The sequence below is a fragment of the Recurvomyces mirabilis genome, assembly GCF_035927965.1.
Source record: "Recurvomyces mirabilis strain CCFEE 5264 chromosome Unknown scaffold_10, whole genome shotgun sequence".
Lineage (NCBI taxonomy): Eukaryota > Fungi > Ascomycota > Dothideomycetes > Mycosphaerellales > Teratosphaeriaceae > Recurvomyces > Recurvomyces mirabilis.
Window position 1 is genome coordinate 440120 of NW_027041944.1, and position 15276 is coordinate 455395.

General features: G+C 55.0%; 7 protein-coding genes across 7 annotated transcripts; 5 read left to right on the forward strand and 2 right to left on the reverse strand.

Annotated features, from left to right (window-relative positions):
- Positions 1–386: 386 nt before the first annotated feature.
- LTS14_004546 (uncharacterized protein) lies at positions 387–1652 on the forward strand (the record flags this gene model as incomplete). Its single annotated transcript, XM_064837248.1, has 2 exons — positions 387–1061; positions 1206–1652. The coding sequence occupies 2 exons, from the start codon at positions 387–389 to the stop codon at positions 1650–1652; spliced, it is 1122 nt and encodes a 373-aa protein (XP_064695207.1).
- Positions 1653–1902: 250 nt separating this feature from the next.
- rio1 (Serine/threonine-protein kinase rio1) lies at positions 1903–4173 on the reverse strand (the record flags this gene model as incomplete). Its single annotated transcript, XM_064837249.1, has 2 exons — positions 1903–3898; positions 4151–4173. The coding sequence occupies 2 exons, from the start codon at positions 4171–4173 to the stop codon at positions 1903–1905; spliced, it is 2019 nt and encodes a 672-aa protein (XP_064695208.1).
- A 109-nt stretch (positions 4174–4282) lies between these two features.
- Positions 4283–5806, forward strand: LTS14_004548 (uncharacterized protein; the record flags this gene model as incomplete). The annotated part of the gene is made up of 1 exon (XM_064837250.1): positions 4283–5806. One exon carries the CDS (start codon positions 4283–4285, stop codon positions 5804–5806), a length of 1524 nt encoding a protein of 507 aa, XP_064695209.1.
- Positions 5807–9603: 3797 nt separating this feature from the next.
- LTS14_004549 (uncharacterized protein) lies at positions 9604–10347 on the forward strand (the record flags this gene model as incomplete). The annotated part of the gene is made up of 2 exons (XM_064837251.1): positions 9604–9895; positions 9944–10347. The coding sequence occupies 2 exons, from the start codon at positions 9604–9606 to the stop codon at positions 10345–10347; spliced, it is 696 nt and encodes a 231-aa protein (XP_064695210.1).
- A 988-nt stretch (positions 10348–11335) lies between these two features.
- NDE1_2 (NADH:ubiquinone oxidoreductase) lies at positions 11336–13309 on the forward strand (the record flags this gene model as incomplete). Its single annotated transcript, XM_064837252.1, has 1 exon — positions 11336–13309. The coding sequence occupies one exon, from the start codon at positions 11336–11338 to the stop codon at positions 13307–13309; it is 1974 nt and encodes a 657-aa protein (XP_064695211.1).
- Positions 13310–13554: 245 nt separating this feature from the next.
- Positions 13555–14420, forward strand: LTS14_004551 (uncharacterized protein; the record flags this gene model as incomplete). The annotated part of the gene is made up of 2 exons (XM_064837253.1): positions 13555–14236; positions 14299–14420. The coding sequence occupies 2 exons, from the start codon at positions 13555–13557 to the stop codon at positions 14418–14420; spliced, it is 804 nt and encodes a 267-aa protein (XP_064695212.1).
- Positions 14421–14713: 293 nt separating this feature from the next.
- Positions 14714–15178, reverse strand: LTS14_004552 (uncharacterized protein; the record flags this gene model as incomplete). The annotated part of the gene is made up of 3 exons (XM_064837254.1): positions 14714–14841; positions 14894–14938; positions 15001–15178. 3 exons carry the CDS (start codon positions 15176–15178, stop codon positions 14714–14716), a joined length of 351 nt encoding a protein of 116 aa, XP_064695213.1.
- Between the last annotated feature and the right edge of the window lie 98 nt (positions 15179–15276).

The following is a 15276-nucleotide window of genomic DNA, read 5'->3' on the forward strand; positions in this document are numbered from 1 at the left end:
CAAGAGCGTTGGGGTCCGTGGACATCTTCCTTTGATTTCACTTCAACCAAGCCACTCCACGTCGGCTCTGTTGTCGACGTTTGGAGAGTCGGCGGGCAGGGGCGCATGTCCTTCGCGCCTCCACAAGTGCAGGGACATGACTTGCCACCACAGCATAGACCAGATGGTCGCTGATATGCCACAGGCGAATGGGCTAGCACAACATGGGCAGCGGATCTTCATGTCGGCAAGTTCACGCATGTCGCCGTGAGCTGGGATATCAGCACAGGGTTCCTCAGCATCCACCTCGTACAGTATGTAATACTGGGATAGCTGCTGAGCCTGAAGGTAAGAAACACATCATACCACAGCGAGAGGGCGGATCCTCCTTTTAGACCCCGCTCGCCATGGCTTTCGCCACGGTCGGCTTGTTGAGCATCTTCGTACTGTGTTTGTCCCTCCCAAATGCTTCAGCAAACCCTCACACCAGCCCTCACGCCAGCCTCCAGGAGAGGAACCTATTCAGCACCCAGCCTAACCCCGTGGACGTCTCAGGAGCCCACGCATGGCAAGCACCCACCGCAGACCAACAACGAGAACCATGCCCCGGCCTCAACGCACTCGCAAATTACGGCTACATCTCCCGCGATGGCGTGGTCTCGCTGCCTGAGGCAAATCCTGCCGTAACCAGTGTATTCAACATGGGCTTGGGTCTGGCAACACTACTGGCGACTTTGGGAGTAGTATCAGGCGGTGCACCTGTCTCCCTGAACCTCCGAGTCTCCATCGGAGGCGAGAGTAAGGATGTCAGTCTTCTTCTGAAAGGTCTACTAGGAATTGCTGGAAAGCCGCAAGGACTGAATCTGACGCATAATCTCGTCGAGGCGGACTCCTCGCCTACTCGAGACGATTTATTCGAGACTGGAGACGCGTGGACACTGAATATGGTTCACTTCCAGGATATGCTGGATGCTTTGCCTGAGGATGAGGACTCGAACACGGCATTCGACGCCATGTCAGACTTTGCTGTCAAGCGATTCAAGCAAACCGTGGGAAGTAATCCACACTTCTTCTACGGCCCAGTACGCTTACCCCGCGCAAGACGATCGACTGACACAGTAGCTAATACATATCTCCCAGTTCACCGGCCTCGTCAGTCGCAACGCCGGCTATCTCCTCATCTCGCGCCTCTTCGCCAACTACTCCTCCACAAACCCATCCGGCAGACTAGGGAAGCCCGTTCATACGCACCTCCACAGACCCACAGTTCTCCCTGCCTAATAACCACGAACCCAGACCACACAATCCTAAGATCCTTCTACGGCCTCACCAGCTCCTCCGACTCAAACCCCACCTACACCTACGGCCACGAGCGCATCCCCTTAAACTGGTACCCACGCCCCACCCCCTACGGCCTCGCAGAACTGAACCAGGACATCCTTTCCTGGACCCTCAAACACCCGGAACTAGCCAGTATCGGCGGAAACACCAGGACAACCAATTCCTTCACACTCCTCGATCTCTCGAACCTCACGGACGGCGTGCTTGCTGCTCCCAAGTTGTTAGAGAAGAATAATCTCCTGTGTTTTGCGCTGGAGTTTGTGAAATTGGCCGCGCCTTCATTTACGAATAATTTGTTTGAGACGTTGAGTGGCCGCTGGATTTGGGTTTGACTTCGTTGAGTGTGCCGTTGTTGAGCCTGCAGTGTCTGGAATGGAAGGGCTTGACGGGTGGAGGGGAAGAGTATACTGGATTCGCTGAAGCAGTAATTCGATACCTGGGCAGGATGAAGGGCTGCTGTGAATTATGTCACGAGCAGGATCTAGTCCGGAGAAGCACAGCTCGCCATTGATTTAGAGCAGTAGGGGATTAGCAGGATCTTCCACTCCAACCTCTACGTAGATCGACTTCCACCTCGCCTCCCTACTTCTTCCCCCTTCCCCCCTGCCCAACCAACTTCTTCTTAACATGCTTCGGCATCTTCTCCTTCCTCTTATCCCGCTTTTCCTCCTTCACGAGCACCTTATGCGCCTTCTTCGCCTCCTTGTCCTCGAACCGCTTCCCCCTCGGTCGTGCGTCCTCGTCATCAGGCCATTTCTTACGGATGGGGTTGCCGTCTTCGTCGAGTTCAAGGTCATCTTCGTCATCATCTTCGTCATCATCTTCATCGTCATCGTCTTCGTCTTCACCCTCAACAACGACATCATTGCCGGCCGGATCGTCCTTGGCGGTAGAAGGCGCCGACGCCTGTACAGCCCCCCCTTCTGCCACCCGGCCCCCAGCACCACCAGCATCAGCAAGCAACCCCCGATAAACCAACCCCTCCCCCTCCCCCCGCCCCAAAACCTCCGCATCCCGCTCAAAATCATAAACCTGCTGCAACGTCTGCGGAATATACTGCTGCCGAAAAACCTCATTATCAACCTCCTGCTGCTCCACATCCCCCTCAATCTCCGCCTTCTCTGCCTCAGCCTCGAAAAGCTTCTCAACCACCCCCTTCATTCCCTCCCCCAACTCCACCGCCCCCTCCCCCACCGTCACGAACCCAAAAACCGTCCGTTCCGAAAGCACATCCACGCCCTTCCTCCGAAAGAAATCGGAAATATTCTTAATATCCATGCGCAAGAACTCCAAGGATCGAGGATGGTCGTGTTCCACGCTCTGACTGACGTCGATGACGAAGAGTTTGTCGTTGTGGTAGAGGAGATTATACTCGGACAGATCCGCGTGCACGAGTTTGCAGACGTGGTACATCCTCCTCATATACCCGAGGAGGGTGATATACACCTCCCGCCACTTCCCCACCACTCCATCCTCCACCCCTTCATCCTCCCTCTCTCCCTCAACACCCTCTCCCTCAAACCCCTCCTCCCTCTTCTTGGCCTCCATCTTAGCAGAAGAAGAAGAACCAAACGCCCAATCCCGCAACCTAGGCGCCGCCCACCCCCTCCCACTGCCCAAAAACCCCATGACCAGCACATGGGCCTTCAAATAAACGGCCTCGGGACATGGGATCCCCGCCGCCCTCAACCTCTTCAAATTCCGAAATTCCTTCTCCGCCCAGACTTTCACCATCGCGCGGTTCGAGGAGCGGTTGTAGCCGCCTTTGAAGCGAAACTCGCCCGAGACGTACTTGTCCCGGTCTTTGAAGACGAGGATGCTGGTTTTGTAGATTTTGATGGCGCGGTGCATCGTCTTTGCAGCCGTGCCGGTTTCGGTTTCGCCGCCTTCTTGGGGGATGGTAACGGCATGGTAGACATTTGCTTCTTTCCCCGTGGAAATCACCCCATTCATCTCAGTGATGATATTCCGGTTCAGCATCTGCAGTAATATCATCTTCGTCCTCGGATCGAGCACTTGTTCCGTGGTGGCGCGATCGGCGCGTTCGCCTCCACCATGTTGTTTGCCTCCGAGCCCTGCTTCCACATCTGTAAGGCGGAGTTTGCCGGTGTGTTTTGACAAGGTTTTTATTTGGTCGTCGATGTTGGCTCGGGTATTGAGTTGCGGGTTTGTTCTCGGCTTTTGGGGGTCCGGGGTGGAGGCGTCGTTTCGGTGTTGTCGTCGTTGGCGATTGTAGGTTTTGGTGTAGTCGGATGGGTTGGAGGCGCCGAGGTCGGTGTCGGAGAGGTCTGCTTCTTCTTCTTCTTCTTCTTCTTCTTCTTCTTCTGAGGGGTCGAAGAGGTCGTCGTAGTCTTCACCATTCTCCTGGGCCTCTGCTTGAGCATCGTGGGCACTTCCGGGCATGGCGTTGCGTTGGGTCTGGCCTTCTGGTACATATCCTTCATGTTCGATGTAGTTGTGTGGGGGTGCGAAAGGCTGTGCTGGGCTGGTTGTGGTCTCGTGGTCGGCCATAATGGAATGATAATAGAGGGGTAATTCTAGTCGAGCCCTCGGCTTTCGAGGTGAAAATGGTGCAGGACTGCAGGTATAAAGATAGTATATGCAAGAAAAAGTAGACTTTCGCTTTCACATGTGACATGTCTTTCGCTTCCCCACATTACAGTATTCAGGAACAGTCACTCGTGCATACTGTATGTCAGGGTCCACTATATACTGTATATGAAAGTAACTCTCGGTAGTCGGCAACGAGCAGATACCACATCCACCAACCTGTCATGGACTCATGGAGCAGAAGTGGTAGCGTTCCGTTCCATTCACTTACACTAATTACTCTACTCGGGAGCGGACCGTCATGGCGGCGAGAAGGGCATCGTCGCTATGTCTGGCTTGTCAAGCCAGGCAGGCACTGATTGGCAGACGGAGACCGAGACCCCCCGGCATGAAGAGACGGCAGCTCGAAACGATGTCAAGTCGGGCAAATGGATGCAACGAGGACGACATTATGGCGAGTAGGAAGGCTATTCGTCGGAGAGTGCAGGCAGATGCGGTGGATCACAAGCAGACCGCCGCAGTAGCAGTGAGCGAAGCATTACCAGCCTGGAACCTGGACCACCAGCCGGAAGAAGTGCAAGAGGCATTGCTAGGTCTAGAAGTGCTATGGAGGGAGAAAGACAAGCGAATCAAACTCCTCCAACGACTATCAAACCCCTGGCCTGAGGACCAACAGAGCGGAATCCACAAAGACCGAGCCCCCGCACCTTCCTCCCCATCACCACCAAAATCCCACCTCCCCGAATCCACCGCCGCCCCCATCTCCCACCCCACCTTCCGCCACCTCCTCCTCACCTCCCCCAACGACAAAACCACCCGGCAAATCCTGCGCGCCCAACTGCTCCGCTGTCGAACACCTTACGACATAAAACTCATCCTCGCCTTATGCTTCACCCTCACGCCCCGCCTCAAAACCCACATCGCCGCCCTCCACGAACCCCTCGTCCGCGCACTCTACCGCTGCCGCGCCCAGGTCCCCGATACCGCCGTCCTGAGCTTATTAAACGCCATGCGGGCCCGCTACGCCGTGCACGAAGTCCCCTTTAACACGCAACTCCTCGCCTTGGGCCTCAAATTCGCCGCTCGCACACGCAGTTTGGCGGATATGAAGAAGTACCTCCGTGCCTTGTCCAGGGATAGGAGGGATGTGACGAGTAATGTCTTCCGGGCCACGATAGCGAAATTCTCGATTGGACATAGGGGATTAGGCGAGATTCGAAACGGACGCTGGAAACGGCACGAACTCCTCCAAGTCCTAACCGGTTTCCACGATTGTGCTCAGTTACCCCCCAAACAACAATTCCATCTGGGGACGTTTTTGGATAGGAGCGATTGGCAGTACCTCCACGGCTGGATCGCCGCGCTCGCACGATGTAGAGATGCGGAGGCGGTTTGGAGGGAATGGCAGTTGTGGAAATTGAGTGAGGGGCGGCGGAGACCGAAGGTTTTGAATGTGCCCCAGAGGGTTGTGACGACGAGGAGTCGGGGGGATTATTGGTTCGTGGAGCAGATGGCTTATGCGGGCGGGGTGGGGTATGCCTGGCGGATTGTCGAAGAAATTGACATGGGGTTTGGGAGGATGAAAGAACGTATTAAAACTCGGCTGCTTGAGGGGTTGGAGTTTTGTCCTGCCGAATACTTTTCTGTCCATAGGGATGCTATTCGGGAGGCTTTACTCAGGAAATGCGAAACCGACTTGTCTTTGATTGAGAAGGCGATGAGTGTTTCGTGGATACCGACGGATCTGGATGATGAGGCACAGGGGTATCATGTTCTATTTGAAGAGCAGGAGGCTGTGTTGGAGCGGTTGGGGGAGGAAGGGTGGAAGGTTGAGGAGGATTTTGGGTTTCCGTATGAGGGGGAGGGGATTGTACCGGTTAGGGAGAGGGGGTTGCATGATGCTGGTGTTGTTGAGGAGGGGGAGGGGGAGGGGTGAGAGGTGGAGATGGTGGGGTTCTGTTGGGACGGCATATATCACCTGGCATTTGCCTCTTCTTCTTTTCTTGTCTGCGTTGCATGGGACTCGGGTATGAAGGGCGGTGTCGCCACCAGCGCCTCTACCACTTTCCCCCAATGACGACGAAAGGCAACCGTCCCACTCAAACAGCCTTACACCACGTACCCAGCCGACAAGGGACCCTCCCTCTGTGATCGCAACGAGGCCCGACCTTTCTCCGCCTCGCCTACTGCCTATGCACTCCAGCATTGTCAATTGAGCTGGGGGGGGGAAACCAGCGACAACACTCTTCGTACATGCCGCTTCCAGCACTTCTCCGATATCTCGGGAATCTCCCGCTTTGACGATCCATATCCCAGCCGGCTGTGCGCAACGTAGGCCCCGCTAAGGTCTTCGAGACTTTTCGAATGAGGCTTGGGAGGTGGAGCCCGGGGTCGCCGATGAGGCGGATTCTCTTCATGCAGACTCGCGGCGACTGTGTGCTGTCGCTTTGGATGTGTAGCGTCGCACCGGGTTGCGGCCTCGCGCCTTCGTGGCCCTTGGTCGTCACGGACAGAGTTCACGGGATGCCGGGATAATGGACGGCGTGGCGGGCTGTGGCGTCTGCTGTGGAGAGCGCGGCGGGAGTTGCCGTGGAGTGAGTGAAGGTGGATCTGCGGAGATGCGTTTATGGTATGCTAATGCTATACTGCAGGAATCAAGGCAGTGCTGTGGAGTGGGCATGCAGGTTAGCGCGGTGGGTGGACTAGGGTCGCGCATCTTGTAGGTCGATCAATGAGCGATATCCATGATCTCCCCATCAGCCTGCAGGGAGCTGCGGATTTCTCCAACCTGGTTGGGAAACACAATAGCAAAGCATAGCCTATGGAGCGCGATCCTGCGTTATGGATCTAGATATCTCCAACCAGGTTGGACATGCATGCATGTTCTCCGTCATCCGGGAACGAACCCCACTGGACGTATCACCTCGTGTGCTTGGAAAGAAGCGCTCGGAAGATCCACATGTGCCGTGCCCTACTGCATGATAGCCGTCGTATACCACATCGAACAATCACCGATCACGCAATGCGTTTGGCAAAGCCACCAGGTACACTTTGAGGCTGGCTGCAGAAGCAACCTCGTCCCACCTTCGTCTGCTACCGGGTCGCGGCATATCTGCGGCATATGCATGTCGACGAAGCTGCACGTTGGCGAGAGGAGCGGACGGGATCGGGCCTTTGGGCCGAGAAGATACATGATAGTAATTTAATGTATGCACGGAATGATAATGAAGGGATGTGACATCCCATTTCTTCAGGCACGCCACGTTCAATGGCCTACATGCAGCCAGCTCAAAGCCACCAAGATGAACATGCTGCTCTCCTCCACCTATGAACGCGGACAGCGAAATAGAGCCAAAGCAGATTATTTTCACTGCGCGAGCCATGCACTAACTGTGTAGTCGAAGCCCGACAATAGGTGACGTTGACTAACAGGCCTGTCCCGGTAACCAGGGCACGAGGACCGGGGTATGTGGTTGCACGACGCACGATGTATCGTACTGCATGGCGCCACGCGCGTCGTGCATCATAGCCTATCCTTCTTCGGTAGTCTGGTACATACATACATCTCCACGGTGCCAAGATCTCATCGAAGGCCTTGCCTTGCGCAATGGAGGCGGACGATCTTCAACGAGGAATTGAGGAGCACATTTCACTCTACATCTTCCGCGTAGTGCGAGTTGATGATACCTGTAGTCATTGCAGCGGTCGTCCTGCCATATCGTCTGCACGACTTTGCCAATATCCAGCCCCGTGGTCTCGGGCTGTGATACCGTGGTCTCAAGTTCAGCATCCAGTCGGCGGGCCGCAGCTTCACTCCTGGTTGTCCCTGTCCGACGTAGTGGCGTCTAGGGCTATCGGATGCCTGTTCCACTGCATAGATGCGTATGAAACAGGGCTTGGCATGTCCCGGCTGAATGTCAGACCTACAGATGCGTGCTTGTGCAGAAGAGTTGCAGTAGACAAATCATTGTGTTCAACTTGCGTAGCTCCAGCTGCCACGAAGTCAGACACATGCGTATGCATGGCCCGATTGGGAAATAGCAAATCGTGTGTGACTGCAGTAGGCAGGATGTCGATGGGAGAGGCGATGTCCGATTGAATCGCTGGGTGGCTCATGCCGTGCAGATGCGAAGATCTCATCACAGGTACGGAGATGGCTTGCATGGTGTGGGTCGGATGCCAAGACCAGAGAGACGATGGTACACTGCAGTCTCGTGCTCGAGCACAACGATGAAGTGTGACGGCTCGCTTGCCCTGGGGATAATCCTATCCTGACAGCCTAATAATCGATGACAGGCGGGCGTCTAGCATCTATGGTGCTAATAGCCTAACACACTTACACAGCTGTCAAATGATAGAAGAATCTCGTTTAATGCCTGTTCCATCCGCCTCAGATAAGCCTGGGGATCCAACCTGGACTTCCCCCTTCAGGACGAAGAGGAGTCCAAACAGCGTATCCCGGCAAAACAATCAAGCATAAAAGAGACGTGCAAAATCAGATCTTCGGGATCGATGTGCCCCTCGGGTCTCACAATCGAATCGGATCGCGACGTTTGTAGCCGCGTGCATGCACATGGCATCCGTTCGGCATGGCAGAGGTATTTGTGTTAGACCCCTGCTTCAACCCTGGGAGAGACATGGTTCCGGAGTTGGTCGGTTCGTGATATACCTGGCTGCGCGGGGTATTACCTGACTCGTGATGCGTTACCTGCATTTGAGCGTGGGACGTGGGATCCCTTGCTCGATTGGGAGACGGAGGATTTGACATGGTCTCGTGGACCTTGTTTAACAGGTGTCTGCTTAGCGTTCTCCAAGCATGTCGCCTTCATTTCGATGTGTTCATGAGGCGATGGATAATACTACCAGAAGGCTGATGTCAGAGAAGTGGCTGACTCTTGAAGAAGTGACCCGCTGCTGTGGTTCGGTACAGATCCGATACTGTGAGATCTTCCTGGTAACTTGCGGCAGATCCTGGCCTGCGCGATGATCTGCCTGGAACGACCTTGCCGAAGCCGTTATTTTTGACGTCCGTTCTGTTCACGGCCCGAGTCGTGTCTAACCACATCGACTTCAATAGACGAGCGCCCAACCAATGAACTGTGTCGAGGCGAGAGGTCGAGGCTCCGTTCTTTCCTTAGGTCGTCGATTGCGCAAGCAGCCCGACCTTTTTGTCAAATCGTTCATGTCGCACGGTCACGGCCCTTGCAATCTTGTCGGATCTCGTCCCAAACGACAGCGATGGCGGCGGTGCGGCGGTGCCTCTCCCTCGGGGAGCTGCAGGATCGGCTTCCGTGGGTGGGACAACTGATGCACAAGTATTGAGTAGTGGCTTTCGTCTTGTATCTGATCTAGCAACTGGCATCTCACACGATAGCTGCACCGGGTGGACGCAGTGCTCGAACAAGTTCAAATAGGGATTGTTGACGTAGGACAGACAGGAACACATAAGTACGTTCGCAGACATCCACAACGATAGGACAAGAAGTTACAGTTTGAGCTTATACTTTCCAGCACCGATAGAGTTTCAGGTTCCTACCAACTACACTCGTACTTTTGAGCAACGCACCATACGCTCTCGACGAAGAAACTGGACGACATCGTTACTGTGCAACGTACCGAGGACCAAACAATCACCTACCCACCACTACCAATAGGCAATTCGAGATCACTTGCAACCCAAGCCCACGTTTCAGTGACCGACAATTAGGTTCATCCATCTTACCAACAACCACAATGTCGGAGTCAACTTCACGCTCCTACGCCAGAAGCACGTCAGGCCCACGAGCCGTCGACTCCGGGACCGGACGAGACAAGAACCGAAGCAGCAGTAAACGCCAACGAAGCGACAACGACGACGACAAGTCCTCCCGCCGACCAAGCAAAGACGACCATCGCTCCCCAAAGAAGGACTCCAGTACCCCACGAAGAAAACAATCTTCCTCCCGTCGCAGCACCGAAACGCACGTCGAACGACCCTACTTTGAACTCGACGTGATCGGGCAACCACGACCCGGTGTACCCCTGGGTATGTCAGTCGAGACATCAGTGATGGTAAGCCTCCGATTCCCATCAGCGGATCAACCCATCAATGCCGCAGCCGTGGACACCTCGTCCTTGTTCGCAGTCGCCTCCCTCGTAGCCGACAACCGGAGCGGCGAACGAGTCCCACTGGAAGCGGGGATGATGACGGGCCAGAAAATGTTCGACTCCGTGCATTCGATTCCAGAAGAATGCGCCGATCGCTTGGCAAATAACGAGCCCTGTCGGCTTGTGCTGGGTTATGTTTCGTTCCCGGATATGCTTATAAGGCAGTCGGGGACGTATCGGTTGAGGATCACGCTTATTAAGATGAGTGCGGCGGGGAGTGGGGGCGGGTCGAGTATTCTTGCTGTTGACAGCGATCCGGTCAAGGTAGAACGGAGGCAGACTGCTGCTGCTGCTGCTGCTCCGAGGAAGGTGCAGCGAGTGTACAGCTGAGAAGGAGCAATACTAATGTCTTTGATGTATTCGGTAATTTGGGGTCCGGAGTTCAGGGATGGTTGGGTAGACCATCATGCATCACGCACATCACATGCATCTTTCGCTTTTTCCAGTAGACTCAGATCAGAAGAAAGGCTGGGGTGTGCACAGAGAGATACAGTACCAACCAGGCCATGTAACAACAGTATACAGGCGCTCCCGGAAGGACGGGGGCGAAAGGAAGAAGAAAGCTACTGCCGTGATCAGCAGTGCTTGTAGATGTAGAGATCAATAATCAATGCAGAAAAGCTCGAGCAGACTTGATCAGATCGACTCTTGGCTGTCAGTGTGATACTGATAGGATGGGAGACGGCATTCATTCGCCGTATCCACTGGAGATCATGGAGCGTCGTGGAACGATTGACATGGTCGACGCTGGCACGTATTGTGCGGTACCATGAGCGTCAGCTGGCGAGAAGTCGGTCGGTCGGTGGAGTGACGAAGTACCTCGAGACTCTGCTGACACCACTGTGTATACGGTGAGTCCAGAGGGAGGGAATGTGACTGTTTATGCAATTCGATTCGTGAAGTTGAAAGTCGGGACATGTATATGCATTGGAGTTCGGGTTTAAGCTCAGGAGGTGCGCATGGCAGACGTGCTGTGATTGGCTGGATGCGTTGCCCTGTCCTTTGAGTCTATGGAACTCCCTGGGCTTGTTGCTAAACAATGAATGCGCTTGCGACTGACAACGACACACGACGTAATACGGCAGGATACGATATCTGGAGCCTGGATACTGGATCGCATACGACATAACGACAATTCGCACAACATTAACCCGCTCAGATCATATCACTGGACCATCCCGAACATCAACAAGGACGACAAGCACGAGAAGCAAGGAGGATTTACTCGATCACGATACACAAGGACCACGGTAATATCACAACGTGACCGCTCAGCATGCGCCGGTAGAAACGCGCATCAACTCCCTTGGCCGACATCATGACCTCCTCACCCTTGCGACCCGGCGCAACGCTAGAGGATGAACTGGACTACTACAAGAAACAATACGAGCAACTGGAGACCGACCTCGCCGACTTCCAAGCCTCCAGCAAAGAACTCGAAGAGCAACTCGAACGCGACATCGAAGCGGCCGAGAAGAACGAGCGCAAACTCAAGGAGCAGGTGGAGAAGTTGGGCTTCGAGACAGAAGAATGGAAGACGAAGCACAAGCAGGCCAAGGCGGAAGCGAACAGTGCCCAGAATGCGCTGCAAAAGGAGATCACGACGATGCGGGAGTCGAGTCGGGCGATGCAGCTGAACTTGAGGGATATCGAGGTTGTGAACGATGATTATGAGCGGCAGGCGCGGAATACGGAGTCGAGTCTGGAGGATCTGGAGAGTAAGTATAATGTCGCGATTGAGCGAGCGGTGATGTTGGAGGAGGAGATTAAAGTCGGTGAGCAAGAGCGGGAGGCGTTGAGGATAGAGACCCAGCGTTTGCGGGACGATTATGGGGATCTGAAGGTCGAGAGCGATATCACGCAGGAGAAATTGCGTTTGGCGGACGAGACGATCGAGCGTCTGAGGTCGCGGAAACCGAGTCCATTGGCAGTGGAGTACTTGCGAGCCAAGAGTCCGGCGAGTGAAGCTAGTGGTGTGACGCCCAATTCTCCTACTGCTTCTACGCCTCCGCCGAAATCAGACACCTTCTCAGAAGCAGCGACGCCGCCTTCGCCTCCGCTGTCCGATGCGCCTGTGCATGCGAAAGCGGAGTCGAGGACACCCGCGCCTGGAAAGCGGACGTCACTCATTCCTGATTCTGGCGCGACGCCGAGACAGTCGTTGTATGGCCCACGAACTGCGTCAAAACATACTCGAGGTCCGTCTATGGTGTCGAGTAAGAGCTCTTCGAATGCGGCCGCAGATGGAAAGAACTCGATGCGTCCACCTACTTCAACGGCGAGGACGATCAAGCGACCAAGCAACGCCACAGGTGGTGAGAGTCTACCTCGGTCGGACTCTTTATACCAAATCAAAGCTCTCCGCGGCCGCATGCAGAAGATCGAAGAACGAGTGCACTCCGCTCGCTCCAAACTCCCACCTCCCGGCTCACGAACACCCACCGGCTCTCCTCGCACCGGCTCAGCAACAGGTTCAACAACAGAGCACCTTCCAGCATCCGTAACGATGCGAAGAAGTATGAAGCGACCTAGCGGGAGCATGGCATCATCCCTGGCAAACGATATCACCCAGACGCCCGAGGAAAGCGAAATAAAACCCGCCACAGCAGCAGCAGCATCGAGAAGAGAAAGCCATATCAAGCGTCTAAGCTACGGTGTCCCACGCCCCGCTTCCTCCGCCGCAGTTGCAGGCGAGCGTCCGCCCTCAGCCCTCGACCGCCCCACCTCTTCAGCATCCAACCACCGCCCCACCAGCCGAACAAGTATGGTAGGCGGTGGCGGCGGCAGCACTCTCGGCCGACCAAGCAGTCGAGCAGGGGCCCGAACACCAATGAGCGGAATGGCTTCTTCTCCCCCCAAAGCAGCCACATTGTTCGGATCTTCGGTCTCCAGACCAAGATCGAGCATGGGAGGCACCTACGCCACCGTCCACGGCAACCCCCGCTCTCACCGCCCCAGCGCCAGCGTCTCCGAACTCCGACGTTTAGCTGGTGGCGGGAGCGAGGACTCGGGCCTGGGTAATTTCGGGTTCCCCGTTGCTACCACGTCAGGTAATAGGAGGACGACACTCGAACGGGGTAGTGGTGTCGGGACCTCCAGTCTCTCTGCACTGGGAACGCGAAGAAGACAAAGTGGACAATTACAGCCGCAGCAGCTCCAGCTCCAGCAGCCTTCGCTTAAGACGCTTAGGCGAATGAGCACCGGGTTGCAGGGGCCGAAGGAGGGGGAGATGAGGCCGCCGCAGCGGCCGCCGAGTAGGAGGAAGATGAGTGATGTTGGGGAGACTTACTAAGATGAGGAAGACGGTGGAGGTCGTTGTTGGGGAGGGAAAGGATAACGGACGTCGAATTATGTTTCACGAATGGATATATGCATGGTAAACGATCTACTGCTTGAACATTCACTTCGTCCTCCTTCTCCACCTATGTACGGTGACGTCAGTCGCTATTTCACTTCACTTCACTCCACTTCACTTCCGAAGAGACGTTACCAGCAAGCTCCGAGCCACACTCTCTACCCGTCCAACCCCTGAACATCATGTCCGAACCACGAAAGGTAGCACTAATAACAGGAGCCACAGGCGGTATCGGTCGCGCAACCGCCATCGCTTTCGCGAAGACGGGACGGTACGATCTCGCCTTACATTATAGCAATGCTAGCCAGGAAACTCGGGATGAAATCCAGAATACCATCCTCGCTCTCGCCCCTTCGCCTGATCCAGATACGGGTGCTACCAGGACTGGACAGACGAGGGTCGAGTTCTTCCGGGCAGATATGGGGGGTTATGCTTCCGTGCGGGAACTGCATTCAGATGTTGCGAAGGTGTTCGGGAAAGTGGACGTGTTATTCAACAACGCCGGATCGACACTAGGATACCAAGGCGTCAAGAATCTAGCGGACATACCAATAGGAATCTTCGAATCCACCTGGCGCGTCAACACCGGCTCCGCTATCCTTTTGACTCAACTCTGTCTCCCAGCTATGGAAGAACAGGGCTGGGGCCGAGTGGTCTTCGATTCAAGTGTTGCGGCTTTTACGGGTGGGAGTGTAGGACCTCATTATGCGAGTAGTAAGGCCGCGCAACATGGGTTCGTGCATTGGTTGGCGGGGAACGTGGCGAGGAAGGGGGTCACGGTCAATGCGGTTGCGCCGGCGCTGGTGACGGGGACGGGGATGATGGGACAGGAGGATGGGGAGAAGGCAAAGGCTATGGGAGAGCGTAAGTTGGGAATGATCTTGACTTCCTGTGAAATTTGTGCTGATGATGTGTGCTTTCTTTAGGATTACCGGTGGGAAGGACTGGGAGGCCGGAGGAGATTGCTAATACAGTATTGTGGATGGTGGAGACGGCTTATTTGACTAACAAGGTTATAACTGTTGATGGAGGGATGTATCCGTACTGATTTGACGAATGAGTGCCCGAGTACGGTTCTCGAAGCGCAATCAATGCCGGCATAGCTTCTCGGAAGCATCGAGATGTCCGATCTACTCGTGCAGCATGCCATTCTTGAAATCCCCCTCTACGCTCCACCATCGCATGGCTAGTCAGCCTCCATTTCCCAGCATGCCCGACATAACTCCTCCCCATCACCTCCCTGCCAATATGTCTCTCGGTCGGGTGTCACAAGGCGACTCGCCTCTCCGCACAGTCTGCATCGCCACCCACCTTCGACGAGCACCTGTGGAATCAGCTCTCCTACCCTATCTGCAACGAAAAGAGGTTTCCCGTTCTCGTCCAGATTGTCGCGGTCACCGGGACGCTCGGTCTTCCTTGAAGGCGGAGGTAGAGGAGGGTCTGGCGCTCAAGGACACCTTCCGGGTTTGCTGTGTGGGCCAGTATAGTGATCTTTGTATGTGAGGAAAAGTTGATACTCACGCTTTCTCGAGGCAGACTCCCGCTTGCGTATCGACTCAAGGTCGACTGTGCGAAAAATTAGTACTAACCTGGGGGATAATCGGTCTTTGGTGATCTCTGAAACTTACTCTTCATCCTAAGTCCTCCCACGGGGGCTGCTGGGTCTACAGCACCCGCACCTCTCTTCTCATGACCCGTTGCCAGTACTATGTCCGGTCTCACCCATCCCTTCCTCTCTCCTTTCTCGATCTCCTTCGCTGTAGACCGCCCAATGCTCTTCCCACCTTCGCTGGGAAGACCAGACATGTTTCCCGTACACTAGTCGATACTGTCATATATATGTGTGCTGTAATGTCTTGTAGTTATACCTGTGCTTAATGTAGAAAGTGCATAGATGCGAGGAG